General features: G+C 37.8%; 1 protein-coding gene across 1 annotated transcript in view; it reads left to right on the top strand.

Moving 5' to 3' along the window:
• The window catches only part of LOC141508601 (NACHT, LRR and PYD domains-containing protein 1a-like), a 275,129-nt gene that overhangs the window by 57,112 nt on the left and 200,125 nt on the right, over positions 1–17,892 (top strand). Inside the window, 4 exon segments of the mRNA XM_074217379.1 lie at positions 5,152–5,196; positions 6,509–6,616; positions 13,175–14,807; positions 16,842–17,051. Of these exon segments, the coding sequence (XP_074073480.1) occupies positions 5,152–5,196; positions 6,509–6,616; positions 13,175–14,807; positions 16,842–17,051 (1,996 nt within the window).

The following is a 17,892-nucleotide window of genomic DNA, read 5'->3' as shown; positions in this document are numbered from 1 at the left end:
GGGGAGAGATATAAGATGAGAAGCTGACTAATTAGGAGGCCAGTGGAACAGTACAGAAAAGAGTAGTGTGCTCTTCCATCAGTGACACTGACCTGGCTTTTGCCCTGAAAACAGAACTGCATCTCTTCATTCTTGGCATTTTTTTCTGTATGTGTCCCATGCCCTCATCATCTCCTCCTCTGGGTTTCTTTTGCTTCCTTCCAACTAACATCTGGTCATTTGCACCAAGGGTTTCCTGACCCATCTTAATGCTCTGGTGCCTTCTCTTTCTTCATCATTTTCTATAAATGTAGCTTATATGTAATTCATTTGTACATACTACCTTGCTAATTTTCCCAGCTAGATTGAGAGTTCTGTGAGAGAAAGGACTGTCATTTGCCTTTTTTTGTGTGTCCTCAATGCCCAACTGAGTGTCTGACATATACTAATAAATATTTATTGATCAATTAATACATTTTCTTACACATATATGTATACTTTAGCATTGACATGCAATATATAACACACACTAATCCACATATGTGTGTGAAATGCATAAAAATTTATATTTTCACCCATATACAAGTTCACTCATTGTCTTTCAGAAATTCCATTGTTCTAGGTACTTTGTGGTTCAGACTATTTTCCAAATGACAATTCTTTATCATCATGATTGCAATTACTTTTACTAATCATCAAAATTATACCTTAGTCTAAATCAAAGTCAATGAAAGTATTGTAGAATTGATACAACAAAAACATGGCCCTCAGACTGCATGCAGCCCACAACACTCCCAAGTACAACCTGAAATAGATTAAAAGGAATTGGCAACTCTTTAAGTAAATCAATCAAAGTATGCTAAAATATAAATGTAGTATTTTAAAATTAAGTCATCAAGATGATGTTATACAAATGAGTAGCACCCTTTCCTATTTTCATTTAATAGCAATAATATTGTGGTGTTACAAATTCATTACTTTAATCTAAAGAATAGAGATCTGAGGACACATTTGCTCAGAGCAAATGTAATGAGTGGTAGTGAATATTACCAATGATGGGACCTTCTATTGTCTTCTGAAGGTGTTACTAATAGATCTAGGAGGATTCTCTGCCAAATCACCTCCCTGTCATATGCCATGGGTCTAGGGCACCTTACTAAATTATCGAGTTCCACTTTAGCCAACTATATACATCAACTATACATCAACTTTCTGTCTACCCAACACAATTTGGGAAACTAATAGAGCAACCGGGTAAGTCAGTGGAGAGGGAACCAGAGGAGAAACAAGTGACTACATGGAAGGCCACTCCTTGTGGCCTTCTCCACCCCCATAGTGTCTAAGGCAGGACTGAACCCAAATCTCTCCTGATTCCATTTCCTTTGCTGCCTTTGTATTGTTCTACTTTTCTATTACTGCTTTACCTTTCATTTTTCATTGTGTCTCCTCCCCTTAAAATAAAAATAAAAAATACGATAAAACTGAAAGTATATCCTGTGAAACATTAAAGACAATAATATTAAGAGCATGAAGCAATAAATAAAATCTACTCTTCATCTATTACAAAAAATATTGTTAATATGCAAAGATTCAGTTTATGGGACTGTCCCTACCCTCTGACATAGAAGGTTTTATAAAGAAGTCAGATTCTGAAATTCTCTAGTGATTTTGGGGAATTCAGGTGAAGGAAAATAGTAAGAATGACTAAATAATAATTATAGGCTTCAAGATCAGCTATGTCTTAGTTCTAATTCAGAGCTATTTGCATGATGGAAACTGAAACCAGTAGACCAATACTCTAACTCTCTAGAGGGAAGTGGTCAACAAGAATCTTCTAGGAGAATGTAGAGTACAACCCAATTCATCACCTGAGAGAAGAGTATTTCCATGCAAAAAGATTAGATACAATAATATACTAAAATATAAATATAGTCAATCCCTTATAGACCATATGTACTAATTTCTATCATTCCAAGCCCTGGCATCTTAGAGTCTTTCAATATTCCCCATCTGGGGAATATATATAGATGATATAGATATAGATATAGATATAGATATAGATATAGATATAGATATAGATATAGATATAGATATAGATATAGATATAGATATAGGTATAGGTATAGGTATAGGTATAGGTATAGGTATAGGTATAGGTATAGAGATAGAGATAGAGATAGAGATAGAGATAGAGATAGAGATAGAGATAGAGATAGAGATAATCTTACTTATGAGAAACCAGCATGAGATTATTAAATGCAAAGGAGTTGTTCTGATCTTGGAGAGAATAACTGGAGAGAAGGCAATGAAGACAACCTGAGTGCACAAAGTCATTTAAGAAGAGGCAGAAGGAAATTCATCCATTTGAGAGGAGCAGTCTGAGGAGCAAAAGGAAAAAACCAGGAGAAAGTCTATTTGAGAAGCAAGAAGAGAGATTATCTGGAAGAGAAATGATTATTGGAAGAATCAAAATCTTCAGGCAAGTCCAATAGAAGATTGAGAAAAAAATTATTACAATCTCAGGTATAATTTACATATTCCCAAGACCAATTTCATAAGATCCAGAGAAGAGTTGCATACATACAAATATATACATACCTTTACATATAAATACATACCAAGAGAGCCACTGTAGGAAAATCTGTCCTATGTCTGCTTGTCAACTAGAGAGTTCTACTGGTTAGTTTGGTTGTGCCATTGACAAAGTAAATTCAAACTTCCCCTTCTCACTCATAAATTCCATTGCATGTCAGTCAGGAGATCAGTGCCCAAGCACTGAGACCTTCCTAAGAGTTACGTTACTTTCAGAAGCACACCAGTGGTCCTGGTTGGCAGTAGAATTTCATCCCTGTGGTAAGGCTAACATTCTATCCTAGATCCTCAACCAAGGGCAGTTCACTTTGGTTTCTACTTTGGCTCCCCCATTGCACCTGTATATCAAGTCTATTTCCCTCCAGTCAGTGAGTTTCCATAATTTTTTTCTTTTTTTGTTTGCATTCAAAATTTTTTCCTACCCTCTTCACTGATCCCTTCACTGATAGGATTCACCATGCTGTTTCCTGTCATCCTGTCATCCAGGGACACCACACATGAAATGAGTGGATGTTTGTATAATGCTATCCATTGGCCTCAATATAATTGTTTCTGCTCTCTTATGTACCAGAGAGTTCTATGTAATAGTCATTCATTCCTCTACATTAAACACTTCCTTCCATTCAAATTTTTTTTCACTTTAACATTTATTCTGTACTAATCCCCTAAACTACAAATCTCCATCTGTTCCTATTGAAGACGTATTGAGTGACAGAAGACTTTAAGGGAACCTCTAGGACCTAGTTCTCTTTGTAAACTTGAAAACACTCTAAAAACATCAACTTTATTGTCAATAGAGCAGAGATGACAGTGAAAATGTTAGACTTCAACAGCTGGAATTTGTCACTTGAGCTCATATAGAGATGGAATTATTTACACAAATATATACTGGTGTGCATTTGTACATGGCTGCAAAGGCAGTCATACACTTCATTCATGTACATGCTCTCATTGTTTCCTATTCTTGTGCCTTTCCTCTTATGACAGTGAAGTAGGAGAAATTAATCCTCTCATTTCACAGAACTAGTGAGGGGAAGAGTATGGTAAAAAAAAACCCATTAGGTTTATAGTTATAGACACTCAGTAATTCTGCTTAATCCTTTTACTTATTCTCTCTGGGTCATAGTTTCCTTAAATGGAAAATGAAGAAGTTAGATGAATTCTTGGTAATTTGAAAAGAAAAGTGCTGGAATAGTTGGATAATTTTGGCTCTAATTTTTAAAATATCCTTAATGTTCATGTTGGGAAAACATATGTCCTTTAAGTTTCATTTGTGTAAGGCAATTGTGTTAATTGACTTGCCTAAGGTCACAGTTATGCAATTATTAAGTGTCTGAGGTCAAATTTGAACTCAGGTCTTCCTGACTTCTACTCACTCTGCCACCTAGCTGCCCCCTAAAATGTAATTTCCTTATGGTGACCCTTAATCCATATATGACTTAGACTATAACCTTGAGAATAGTATTTGTTTTGGGCTCTTTATTTATATACCAAGCAATTAGTACAGTCTGGAAAATAATAGCTATTTAATAGATGCTTCTTGATTGATTGATTCCAGGTCCATTACAACCCAAAATGCTAAGGGTTTGGGATAGGGAAAAGCCCCAGGGGAATAGAATAGTGTATTAGCATCACCACTAGAAATTGTTAATAACAATAATTATAAGAGCAGGCAGTACAGATTTAGAGGGACCTTGAAGAAGAGATGGAACTCCCAAATTACAGTATAGAAATAAGTACACAACCAGAAGTTCGGGTTGCACTAAATAAAAATAAAATTGTAAAACCTGAAGCCATGATATTTACCCATCTCAATTTTACAGAGATACAAAATTTATTCAATGCATTAGGCACAAAGATTCAAAAATAAAAGAACAAACCCTATTTTTCAGAGACAGTCTTTTCATTCATCCCCATAGATCTTTTTTTGATACTGGCACTAAAAATGCTTGTGATTCCAACATTATCATCTGTTGCTGGTCCTCCAGATCAGGAAGCTGTTTCCTAGTTACCAACAATAACTTGAATGTTTCTGACACCTTCCCATGTACACAGAGATTGATGGACACACACAGCAAAACCCTCTGCTTTCAACTGTCTGTTACGCAGTCTCACATTGCACATCTTTAATGGCATTCTTCCTTTCATACTTGTCACTCCCATTTGTGCACACAGATGATGTATATGTATACAAATGTTTGGATACACATATGTTACCACTACCACTTATTCCACTGAAATATTTTCCCAAGTCCTGACCAGATTAGTCTCTGTAGTCATGTTTATACACCAGTAGACCCTGTGGAGGAGCTGCAGTAAAAACTAGAGAAGCACAGCCTCTTCTGAACCTGGAAGCCCCAAAAAGAAAGTACAAAGTGAAAAACTGTATTTGTTTTGTCTGTCAACATTTTTTGGTGCCATTTCTGTTGCTGAGATTTAGCACATTTCTTTCCTGTTCCTCAGGGATCCAAAATAAATCACCTTCCTAATGTTGTTGGGAAGCTTGATCCTTATTCTCATAACTGAAATATTATATAATAAAGGAGATTTCTCATTGTCTATCTTTTTTCTTTCATGTAGGGGATTTTGAATCAGTTTCTGAACCAATTGTTGAAGCATCTAAAGGTCTGTAATCACTGTCTAATGAATGTCCAGTCTGTCTAGTCTATATAAGGCCAGTGAAATTATTTCAACTGTTATAGGCAGGACTCGAATTCAATAAATCTTTCAGTTTCTTAAAGGGTGAAAATTAAATGTTTGACCAAATATTGCAGGCAAATTAGGTTATAAATATCCAAATGGTCCTTGGCAGAAAAAAGGTTCTCCAAGTGCAGTCTAAGCCATAGGTGATGCCTATAAGGGTCAGTAATGTCTCAGTCTTGAGATCCGGGGGAAAAGAAACATGTCTCTGGGATCTTTGAGAGTTAAGAACATCCCAGTGATCACTTAAGGCAGTCAGAAGGTAGAGGTAGCTTGTACATATGGATCCATATGATATTGGAGAACACTGAACTGTACTCTAAGACATAATGGAACAATAAGAGTTTGGCACTAGATAAATAGTTATCAGATTATTTTGGGGAGAACCGAGAGAAGGCAATCTAGTCCTTGATAAACTACTGTGTTAGGAACTAGTGACCACAGGCCAGGGAAGTGTGGTATGGATAGACAGAGGATTCAGAGCCTCCCCTTATAGCCCAAAAAGTATAATGATAATAATAATAATAGTAGTAGTAATAAAATATTAATATTTGCTCATTGACCTATATGCTTTTATGCAATTTAGATATAATTCTAGTCATTTTCCTAAATGAAAATAATTGAAATGACTTTTTTAGTCTTTAATATGTGGAAATATGCCAGATGAGTCAGCAGACAAGTATACCTCAACCCTCACAAATTGGGTTGAGCACCTACAATAGGCTCATATCTATTGCTGCTTCTCTGTATGTCACCAGTGTATTTCACCTGTGTAATGTTTTTAGAGACTTATTATATATGCTTGTTTCCATAGGCTAGATCAGGACTGTCCAACCTTACTTTAAAAACTTTTTATTGAAACAATATCTTTTGATTGGCTATTTTAGTGAAAGTTCTGCAGTAGCTCAGCTTTATTTACTAAAGCATTTAATAAAACCACAGCGGGCAGCATAAAATCACACTGTGGACTGCCTATTGAACAGCCCTAATCTAGATGTTGCATTTCAGAGATGTGTATAAGAGACTTACTATTGCAGACCTTGATTTTTACTGCTGAAAAACCACTAAGTAAGGGAATAAGGCTACCTGCCTCCCTGAATGGTAATGAGTTGTGTGTTTATGCATGTTTGTGTGCATGTGCGTGTGTGGGGTGTGGGGTGTGTGTGTGTGTGTGTACTACTTGTGTTAGGCTGAAACACTGCAAATGCTGACTCTGATACTGTTGCTGCCTCCCTAGCCATGAACCCCACCACCAAACCTAAGTGGCTCAGGACAGTAGAAATGTTTTTCAAGCGAAACTCTAGTCGAAGAGCGAATATCACAAAAACAAAAATGGGAAAGAAAGGTATGTTTTATGAATCTACTACCCTGAGTTACAAGTAATGTTATGGTTAGAGTTAGACATGCCCTCTGAAATACTAGCCATTCACAAAGGAGCAGAATCCAGGCTTCTGTACACTTGTCTCCACCATCCTTGAGCATCCCTGTAGAGGGGAAATTGATCATATTAAACTTAAGCTTTTTCTGCTCCCTTCTTGCTTTCCAGGTCTTATTTCTCTGCTCCCAGGGAGCAGGGCTAAGAGTTTAGGGTGTGATAAATTCTTTGGCTCCTTGGATTTACTCTTCCCATAGCCCCTTCTTTAGGAAACAATGGGTAAGGTTGAATTCCTAGGAAAGTGAGTCATATCCCAGACCCACTCTTATTTTCTCCCTTTATCAAAATTCTTATACATTTTTAGCTAATCCTAAGTCTCTATATGTCTGAAGGAAAACATTCAGGTTTAAAGAAATCAATCATCAATATTACTGCTTATTAATATACAGCCATAACTAATATAGTGGTGCCCAGGAAGTTGGGTATGAAATAAAACTCAAAGATAATGAGATCAAAGGTTGGATAAAAATATAAGAAATTTAAATTAAGGCAGAAAGTCAAACCATTGCTGGAATAAGGACTCCAAACTATTACTTTTGTTTCAGCTGCAAGAAATTCAGTAAAACAGTTCAAGTGAATCTATGAGGACTTAGGGAAAGGAGGGAAAAGGGAAGATATTTCATCATTTCAACTATCTGCCAAAAATCAACCTAATTATCAGGGTAATTGTTGAATGCTTAAATCTCCCTAGTGCAGGGGAATGGGAAGGAGAGGGCAGAGATCAAAGAAATGATCATGTACTAAAATCCATCCCAGGGAGGCAATAGCAAAAGCCTGGGAAAGACTAAGTGCTATACTATCCAGCCAGTATCAAGGATGTTGGAGAAAGGATAGAGACCTGGTTGGTCAACTCTATACTCCCTACTGGTATCCAAACATTCTGCAGAGGTGAGCTCCCTTGTTGGTCTCTTGATTATGATAATATTCTTTGGTTAATAACTGGAGGCTTCCTCTCTCCAAGCAGGCATCCCTCAACCCCAAGTTTTTATTTCTTCCTTCTTCTTTTCTTTCTTCTTCTACTTATAAGTGGTCTGTCTAAAAGTCTGATAAGATTTCTTGAGGTTTACAAGATTTCTTGGTATGCTACTTGAATGGTCCACAATGGTCTCAGGTGAATTTCTCTGTGTTATTGTTTGGGCCTTGATTGGTTCAGAGTAAATGAAAATAGCATTTGTTTCTATTTATGGTGGGAAAATCTGAGGGCCTTACCATCTCAGCTTCATTTTTTTTTTGAAGTGCTCATTCTTGGACTTTCTTAATCACCGAATGGACAATGCTCTATCCAGCTGTGACCTGGGAAAGACCTAGCTTCTAAAAGGTCAAAGTCTTCTACTGAATCCTGGTCCATCTCTATACCTCCTGATACATACTAGACCACTGGGTTCAGATGTCTCTGGCAGATAAAGTGACTTTGACTATCACTCCATCATTCAAACCCAATTCAACTGCATGTCATGTCATCACATCCCTGATGTCATGGTCCTCTTCAAAAATGAAGGACAAACAACAATTAGCAATCCATTCGTGCATCAGGTAGTTCTCCCATTATTGTCTTCTTTTCTTTCCTACAGAGAACCTTGTATCAGTTTCTACTACACAGCCTTTAGATTCCTCAGTTCAGTAACTGCTTTCAATTCACAAATCTAAATTCAGTTCTTTGATTTTTTTCCCCAATTTGTCAACCTGAACTTTAGATAGTCTCTTTAATTGGTGTGCTGCAAGAACCTGAATCACTTTCTCAACCATTGATTGGGTAAGAATCTTGTGGCTTATAACAGATAATATACATCCTAGGAATCAAGATGGGAAAATAGTGCCACTGCCTTTGTTTAGTGATAAGGTAAAATGGTCAGACCTATGCTGCGTTGATGCTTGAAAGTAATAGAGAAGTGCAAGAGCTTATTGATGAGGAAAATGGCATGATCAGCCCTATCTTAAGTCATGTCACTTTTGTAGTATGATAGATGAAGAGGGAGGAGATATGAGATGTGATACTGACTAATAAGGAAGCCAATCAAATAGTACAGAAGAGAGTAGTGTGTTTTTCCATCAGTGACACTGACCTGGGTTTTGCCCTGAATATAAGACCACAACTGTTGATTCCTGGCATTTTCTCTGATTGTGCCTCCTGCCCTCATCATCTCCTCTTCTTGATTTTCCTGATTTCCTTTATGTCCTGACTAACATGGGTCATTTGCACCAAGGTTTTTCTGATCTCTCTTAATTCTCTAGTGCCTTCCCTTTCTTCATTCTTTTCTAAGTATGCACTTATATGTAATTCATTTCTAAACAATGGCTTGCTAATTTCTCCAACTAGACTGAGAGTTTTGTGAGGGAAAGGAATTTCTTTTGCCTCTTTCCAATAACCAGCAGAGTGTATGACATATACTAATATTTATTGATCAATTAATAGATTTTTTATGCATACTTAAGCATTGACATGTAATACATGACACACACTCACTCACACTTATATATGCTTGTGTGTGAAATACATAAAAATATATATTTACACACATATACAAGTTCACTTATGGTCTCCCAGAAATTTCATTGCTCTAGATAGTGTGGTTCACATAATTTTGCAAATGACAGTTCTTTACTCTACCATAATGATTGTATCTGTTATACTAATCATCAAAATTTTACCTTAGTTTAAATCAAAATCAATCAAAGGAGTATTGTAGAATTGTACAACAAAAACATGGCCCTCAGGCTGCATGCAGCCCACAATACTGCCAAGTAAACTTGAAATAGATTAAAATGAATTGGCAATTCTTTTTAGTAATTCAATTAAAATATACTAAAATATAGATACTGTATTTTAAAAATAAGTCATCCAGGTGATTCCATACAGATAAGTTAGCCCCCTTTTCTATTTTTCATTTAACACCAATAATACTGTGGTGTTACATATTCATTACTTTGATCTAAGAGTTGAGATGTGAGGACATATTTGCTCAGAGCATATGTACTGAGTGGTAGTGAATATAACCAATGATGAGACCTTTGGTTGTCTTCTGGAGGTGTTACTGATAGATCAAGGAGGACTCTCTGCCAAATCACCTCCCTGTTGTGTGCCATGGGTCTAGGACACCTTAGTGAGTGATGGAGTTCTAATTAGCCAATCTTCAGCCATTCAACTATTTTTCTGACTACCTAACACAGTTTGGTCACCTAAAAGAGCATCCAGATGAATCAGTGGACAGAGTTCCAGAGAAGAGAGTGACTTGATGGAAAATATCCTCTGACTCCTAGTGGCCTTTTCCACTTCTGATAGTGCCCAAGGCAGCACTGAACCCAGATCTTTCCTTACTTAATTTCCTTTGCTCCCTTTCCAGTGCTCATTTTCTCTTCTAAAATTGCTTTACCTTTTCCCTTTCATTGTCTCTGCCCCCCTAAAATAAAATAATAAACAACAAATAAAAAATAAACAATAAGATAAAACTAAAAATACAACCAATGAAACAGTAAACACAAATATATTGACAAGAACATGAGAAAATGTAAAACTTAGTTAGATGGAGTCTCCAGACCCAGAAATAATTTACACAGAACTGTTATATAGGACTGCACAGGACATACATGAAACTCATACATCCCTGCAACAACATTCAAACTCACTCATACATCAGACTGTATCCAGTTGGCTTCCTTCCAGCTTCCTTGGCTTCTGCCTACTGATCACATGGCTCCCTTGCCCCCAAGTCTGGAGGCAACCTTCCCCCTTTAAGATTTTGGGGAAATTCCTGGAGGGAACCCAAATCCCCCTTCCCTCCTTTCAGGCCTCTCCTTTGGAATAGATCTCCCACCTGGAGATTACCCCTAACTGCAATTTTACCCACAGACATTTTAATCACTCTTGGATCTAAACCCAGGTCAATCTTCCAAGGAATCTCTGAGATAGTTCCATGCAGAGAACACCAAAAAAGTGTGCTTGAAATCAAGTCGTTTACATGAATTATTTTCTTGTGTTCTTCCAGGAAAGTAACAGGAAAAGATATTTACATTAATATCATGAACAAACCTGCAAATTGTTATAAATAGCTCATGAATATTTAGTCCAAAGTGATTAAAATTTTTTTTATGAAGATATCATGACAAAGGGTGGCTAGGTGGCATAGTGGTGCACTGGATTCAGGAGGACTTGAGTTCAAATTTGACCTTAGACACTTAATAATTACCTAGCTGGGTGACCTTGGACAAGTCACTTAACCCCATTGCCTTGCAAAAGAAAAAGATATTTTAACAAAATGGAATACCTCCCTCAAGGTGGGAGAGAGGGGCAAGGAAATCTCAAATTGCAAGGTCTTTTATGCACTTTGAAAGGCCTTGTTCCTACCCCTTCATGCCAATCTAAGGCTGTTGTTACAATCTAGTTCATCCATTGGTCCCCATATATTTCCCCCACCCTACCCCTTATACTAAAGAGCAAGAACAGCTATCTCCTTGAGCATGAGGAAAGGAGAAGGTCCAGACTCCAGGTTAACTTAAAAACAGGTGAGGCAATCTCATCAGGTTTTGATCAGATGGAGGTTAAGTAGCTTTAACTCATTATCTTACCCATACTCAACAATATAGGCAGACCCTAGTCTTTGTAATGTAAACTACCAATTCTCCCTTCACATTCTTGTGGAACTTAAACACCCAGTATTCCTCAGGTAGGCATTTATTAAAGTACCTACTGTGTACAGTACTTAGTACAATTTAAAAAGAAAGACAGTCTCAAGCCCTCTAAGAGCTTACAGTCAAATAGGGAAATAAGGCACAGAAAAAGAAACTGAAATGTGGGGTTTGGGAGAAGATACTCACCTTGAGGCACATTAGAGAAAAATTCTGATGCAGTCTAGAGGAAAATGAAGAAGTGACTTGTCTGAGGGTCTTCCTTAAATGAAGTTCTTGGCAGAGCCATACAGTATGAGGAAAAGGCCTTTGGGAGTAGAGATACTTCCATTGTGGTAATTTTGACTGAAGTGATTGTCTAGATAAAATAGTTCTTGACAGGTGGAGCAAAATCAGAGTGTAGAATGGAAATAAATGAGGATAGAACTAAGATCAATGTGGGTAGAAGTTCAGGAAGGAAGGTAGAAGTAAAAGGTAGACAGACTCCCAATGATTTAGAGCTGTTCAAAAAGTGAGAAGGCCACTGGTTTAAGAAGTGGTGAGTTCCTATCCAAGAGCCTGGACAAGCTCTTGTTGGGATTTTGTAGAAAACTCCTATTGTACTTTGCACAAAATAGGCATTTAATTTGTGTTCATTGAAATGAAAATAAGAAGCTACTCCAAGGAAAGACTCAAAGCACTTTGCAAATACAGTCATTCTGAGATTATAGCCCAGGGTTCTTGTCACAAAAGAATAAAAACCAATATAGATTAGTCAGTGAGGAGAGGAAAATGGGTCTAACAGATTGTAGAAACTGAAAAATCCTGTGCAGCTGGTATAATCAGAAGAAAATCTCTTAGATGGTGGAATTTGTCTTGTGTCTTGAGGAACTGATAAGATTTTGACAGAGGAGATAAGATTTTTGAAGTGAGGACAAGGCATTCCACCTGGTGCCTGCCTTGTCATTGATTCTTAAGCCTGGAATTCTCTCCCTCCTCATCACTGTCTCCAATCTTCCCTGGTTTTCTTAAAGTTACAACTAAAATCCCACCTTCTCCAGGAAGACTTTCCCGGTATACCTTACATTAGTCCTTTCCTGCTGAGGCTATCTTCAGTTTATCCTGTCTATATCTTATTTGCACATAATTATTTGAATATCATTTCCTTTATTAGATTGTAGGCATCTTGGGGCATCTAGGTGGCCCAGTGGATAGAACACACACCCTGGAGTCAGGAGTACCTGAATTCAAATTAGACCTCAGACACTTAATTACCTAGGTGTATGGCCTTGGGCAAGGCACTTAACTCCATTTGCCTTGCAAAAACAAACAAACAAACAAAAAAGATTGTAAGCATCTTGAGCACAGGGACTCTTCTGTCTATTTTCCTATCCCCATATCTTAGCAGGCTACCTGCCATAGAGTACACACTTATAAATATTTGTGGAGTTTAATTTTGACTTGAGTGACTTTACATTAACTAAAACAGTAGAGGGTAAGAAGCCAGTGGTCTATTTGGGGAAACTAGGAGGAAATAAGGATAGATAAGTAGGAAAGCATTAAAATGTTTCATGAGCTTAGACTTTGTGATATAAACAAGACAGACACTGAAGGCTCTGATCAGGAATTCTTTTGTTGAGGTTGTTTTTCAAAAAGATCACTTAAATTGAGGTATAGACAGGATTGGGGGCATACCTTAGACAGAAGCAGATGTGAGGTCAGAGTAGAGGTCAGAGGGCAGCCCTTTCCCTCCATATACATTCTGGGAACAGTGATGCCCAAACAATTATCTCAAGGAATTTTGCCCTATGATACCCCAGCAATTTAATCCTGAAAATCTCTTTACTGTGTTTGTTATGACTTTAGATGAAAGAAACAAGTATCATGAACAAGTGAAAAATAAATTCCAGCTAATGATGAGGAACAAGATCTCTCATCCTGGGAAGAATGAACTCTTTCCCCACCAATTCACACAGCTGCTGTTTGTTCTTCGAGATTACCATTATAAGGAACCAAAAGACCATGAACTCCTAGTCCATGGATGGAAACAGGCTGCAGTCAGGAAGGACCAAAGACAGTTTACAGAGGTGTCAGACATATTCAATCCTCATCAAAAGACAGGTATCCAACCCCGCACTGTTGTGCTGCAGGGAGCTGCTGGTATTGGGAAGACCACCCTGACCATCAAAGTGATGTTGGACTGGGCAGAGGGGAAATTCTACCAGGAGAAATTTGCCTATGTTTTCTATCTCACATGCAGAGAACTGAACCCATTAGAAGAAAAGATAATGAGTTTTGCTGATTTAATTGCCAATGACTGGCCTTGCCCACCAACTCCCATGACAGAGATCATGGCCAAACCAGAGAGACTCCTATTCATCATAGATGGTTTAGATGAACTGAAATTCCCTTGTAATGAGCCCAGATTTGATCTGTGTAAAGACTGGAAGCAGCAGAGGCCAGTGCCCATCCTGCTGAGCAGTTTACTAAGGAAAGTCTTGCTCCCTGAAGCCTCCTTGCTGCTCACTATTAGACTCACTGCTCTGGGGAAATTTCATCCTTTGTTGGAGAATCCACATCATGTGGAGATCCTGGGATTCCCTGTGAAGTATAGGAAGGAGTATTTCTGCAAGTTTTTCAGAGATAAATCTTCAGGTGAAATAGCTTTTAGTTTAGTAGAAGACAATGCCACACTCCTCACCATGTGTTCTATTCCACTGATGAATTGGATTGTCTGCACTTGCTTGAAACAACAGATGGAAAAAGTACAAAAACCTGTCCAGTATTTGAAGACTACCACTGCTCTATACATGTGTTATATCAATTTAATCATATCTAATGACAAGAACTTTGCACCTCAGCACTTGAAGGGTCTTTGTCACTTGGCAGCTGAGGGGATCTGGGAGAGAAAACTGCTGTTTGAGGAGGAGGACCTGAGGAGACATGACTTAGAGGCAGCCAGTGTCTCTGCCTTCTTAGACATGAACATTTTTCAGAAAGTCAGTGACTCTGAAAACTGCTACAGCTTCATTCACTTGAGTTTCCAAGAGTTTTTTGCTGCCTTATTCTATGTGATGAGCACAGACAAAGAAGGGGTGAAGAGCCCTGACTCCATTCCAGATATCAAAAAACTTCTGGAGGAGTGTAGCAGAGATGATGCCAGCTTTTTGGTCCCAGTGGTGCGCTTCCTCTTTGGCTTCCTAAATGCAGAGACTGCAGAGGCACAGGAGAAGTTCAAATGTAGAATGTCACCAGATATCAAGTCACAACTGCTGCATTGGATTGAGGGAGAAGCCAAGAGTCATTCTGAACAATCCTCTTTTTTAAAGAATGATTTCCCAGAATGGTATTCTCATTTATATGAGACTCAAGATGCTGAGTGTGTAACCCAGGCACTAGTTAACATGAAAGAAATCAAAGTAAAAGTTTACCACCAGTATGATGCCCTGAGAGCTGTTTACTGTATTAGCCACTGTTCAGGAGCACAGAAAATTTGCTTGTAAGTATCTTTCATTTCTTTGTCTTGAAGTCTACACACAAATTGAACCATGGATCTTTCTTATGAGGGAGTCCAGGGTTCTCATTTCAGTTTTGGACATGTCATCAGTCCATATTGTCATCTTGGCTTGTCTTTGGAACACAGAGTTTTGGGACAAGAACTAAACACCAGGCACTGTGGCACTTACTATATGTCTATGGAAAACTGAGGTGTTCTTTTCTACTTTTTATGTATTAACCCCACTAAAGGCATCCCAGATTGAATTAGTTCTATTAAAATTCTTTTTGGAAGCCAAGAAACCTCTCTTCATAGATGAAACTATATTGTTATCTATGATGAAAAGAAAATGATGAAACCTGTGCATAGACTCTCCATATCCAACTGAGATTAATTGAAGGATATTCTGTCCAGGAAACTGAGTTCCTACAGAGTGGGGAGAAGGATTCCAGGTCTGTGTTCAGCACCTTTCCCTTTTTATACAGGAAAAAAATTCTCTCTCTGGTCGTGTTACAGAAATTCCCTCTCTTTTAAGGAGTCTCAGGCAGTGATTGGTAGGGAAGTAAATGGTATTTTACACCAGTTCTCTATTTTGGAATTCTTAAGAATGTCACTTGTTGAAGAAGGCAAAGCAAGGAAAAGGAAAGGGAGGGAGAATAGGCCTTATTCCATAGCTGTTAGTGATAGAAGGCCACTCCTCATATCTTTGACTGGATTCTAAGATACTCTGCCTTGCACTGGTGTTCCTTGGCTATTTCATAACAGTATTTCTGATTCACCCCCAGTCCCTTAATCAGGCTCTCAACCCTAATAGGCTTATACTCACTGAGGGCCTTTTGTTCAAATATTCACAAGTTGGAATCTCATGCATAGATCAGATGGGTCATCTGGAAATCATTTTCATGGTAGAATAAATGTGTCATCCAGCAGCTGGGGGTGGGGAGGTATCATTAATAGTCCCTGCCTGGCAGCTTCATTACAAGGTTCAAGGTTCCTGAGTTTTCTTCTTCTTAAGATCTTTGCAATCTTTTCCACTTATATTCACCTATCACTGTCTGATCCCTTTATCTTTGATAGCAAATTTTATTCTTTAGCTATCTGCTATATGCACAGCATTATGTTAGATTCAGGAGATAAAAAAGGACAAGACTCTCATGGAGATTGTGATCTGTCTTTCTGGTGACCTTGGGCTCCCTATACTTTACACTCTCCCACATGTTCTTAAAATCCTCAGGATGTTTCCCAAGGGGCTTATCTAGGAAAGTGGTCAAAGTAGGAAAGCACAGGGTGACATCCAGCTCCTAGTGGAATCAGAAAAAACTGAGGGTGCCTTAGAAGAGGAAAATAACAAATTAAGCCTGAGCAATGGTTGGGGAAGTGTAAAAAGAAATAGTCTTACTCACTTATTCTGGTGAAGGTTGGGAAGGTTATGGATTGAATATATTCATATAAACCTTAGGAATCTAATTAATCTCTTTTAGCAGACTCTGAAGGGACACTCTAGGAGTTATACATTCTCTTGTACCAATAGCAGGTCCTCATTACAAATTCCTCAATTACTGTGCCTTAGAGAGGGCTCTAGGTATAAATGAGCCTCCTCTTATTAAGAAAGACTATCACTAGAACTTCTAGGTCTCTATGAATGGCAGATACTAAGAGAGCTTCTTCACCTTGGGTCAAGTTTCTTTCTTCTCCATTCAGTCTAACTGTTCCAGACTTGGGTTACAGCTTTGCCACTTGAGTCTGAGAAGTTTGGGGATAATACTGACAGAGTTAAAAGAAACTAAGAATGAGGGGTATGGAATGAAGGTTGAGTGGAGCTGACAGTGGGTAGTACTTGGATTTGTCCCCAATGTTCTGATCTTCATAGCCCCAACCATCTAATCCCACCTGTTATAGTCACTCTCAGAACTGCTATAATTTACTTTTGGGTCTTTTTCATTTTTCTGTATAAATAGATAGATATATTGATACTGCAAGATATCTTGAGTGCCATTGATACCCATGATAAAATTCTCCTCTCATTTCTCTCTCTAGAACTTTTAATTTTAATTTACCTGATTTGGCTTGGCAAGATCTCATCTCTGTGATCAGCAAGAATCAGAACCTGAAAGAACTCAAGCTGTGCTTGGGTGATTATGAATCATGTCTGGAAGACTTTGGGGAGAAACTAAGATCTTCACCCTATCAATTGGAAATCCTTTGTGTGGCATTAAGAAATCCAAATTATAAACTGGAAAAACTGAAGTAAGTCTTACCCTGACCCCATGGTGGGGAATGGGGAAGGGGAGGGTCTGCCTATGTGGGTAGTGGGGAAAGTGAGGTATAGAACTGAGGAAGATGTGCAAAATAAAGCTTCAGGCTGAAAAGAAAGAAAAGTCCAGAACGTAAATGAGTGAAAAGGTAGGACAATGAAAAGTAGGTAAGAAAAGGGAAAAGGGATGCACAGCCCTTCTCACCATTATTATTATTATTATTATTATCATTATTATTATCATTATTATTGAAATACTACTTTATCAATAAGAAAAGGAAATGAAATTAAGGCTGCATATATTAGCAAAGAGAAGTTAAAATTATCTCTATTGTAGCTGACATGATGGTATACTGAGAGAACCCCAGAAAAATCAATGAAAAATTAATTGATAACACAATCATAGATTCAGAACTGGGAAGGACTTTTGAGAACATCACGTCCAGCCCTCTGATTTTATAGCTGGGGAAAAGTCAGGTTCACTGACATTAAGTGATTTGCTCAAGGTTAAAGAGGTAAAATTTAAATGAAACTCATCTGACTCCAGTATGCTTTCTACTGCAGCATCATAAGGTAGCAAGACCCAAAATTTAAATTCCTGTACATAATGAACAAATCACCTATTTCTGTAAAATGTAAACAAAAATCAGGAAGAAATTATGATTTAAAAAATCTATATATCCAACTTTGGTTTGGGTGTTGAACTCTTGTCCACTATCAACAATTAGTTGTTGGGTATTTCAAACTAAATATTCCTTAGGCATCACAGATTCAATATATTTCACTGGATTTGGAGTCAGGATGATCTGGGTTGAATTTTTGTCTCAAAATGAT

This window comes from Macrotis lagotis, chromosome 1 (assembly GCF_037893015.1).
Source record: "Macrotis lagotis isolate mMagLag1 chromosome 1, bilby.v1.9.chrom.fasta, whole genome shotgun sequence".
NCBI lineage: Eukaryota > Metazoa > Chordata > Mammalia > Peramelemorphia > Peramelidae > Macrotis > Macrotis lagotis.
Note: the sequence above shows the minus strand (reverse complement) of the source record. Positions and strands in the feature narration are given on the sequence as shown.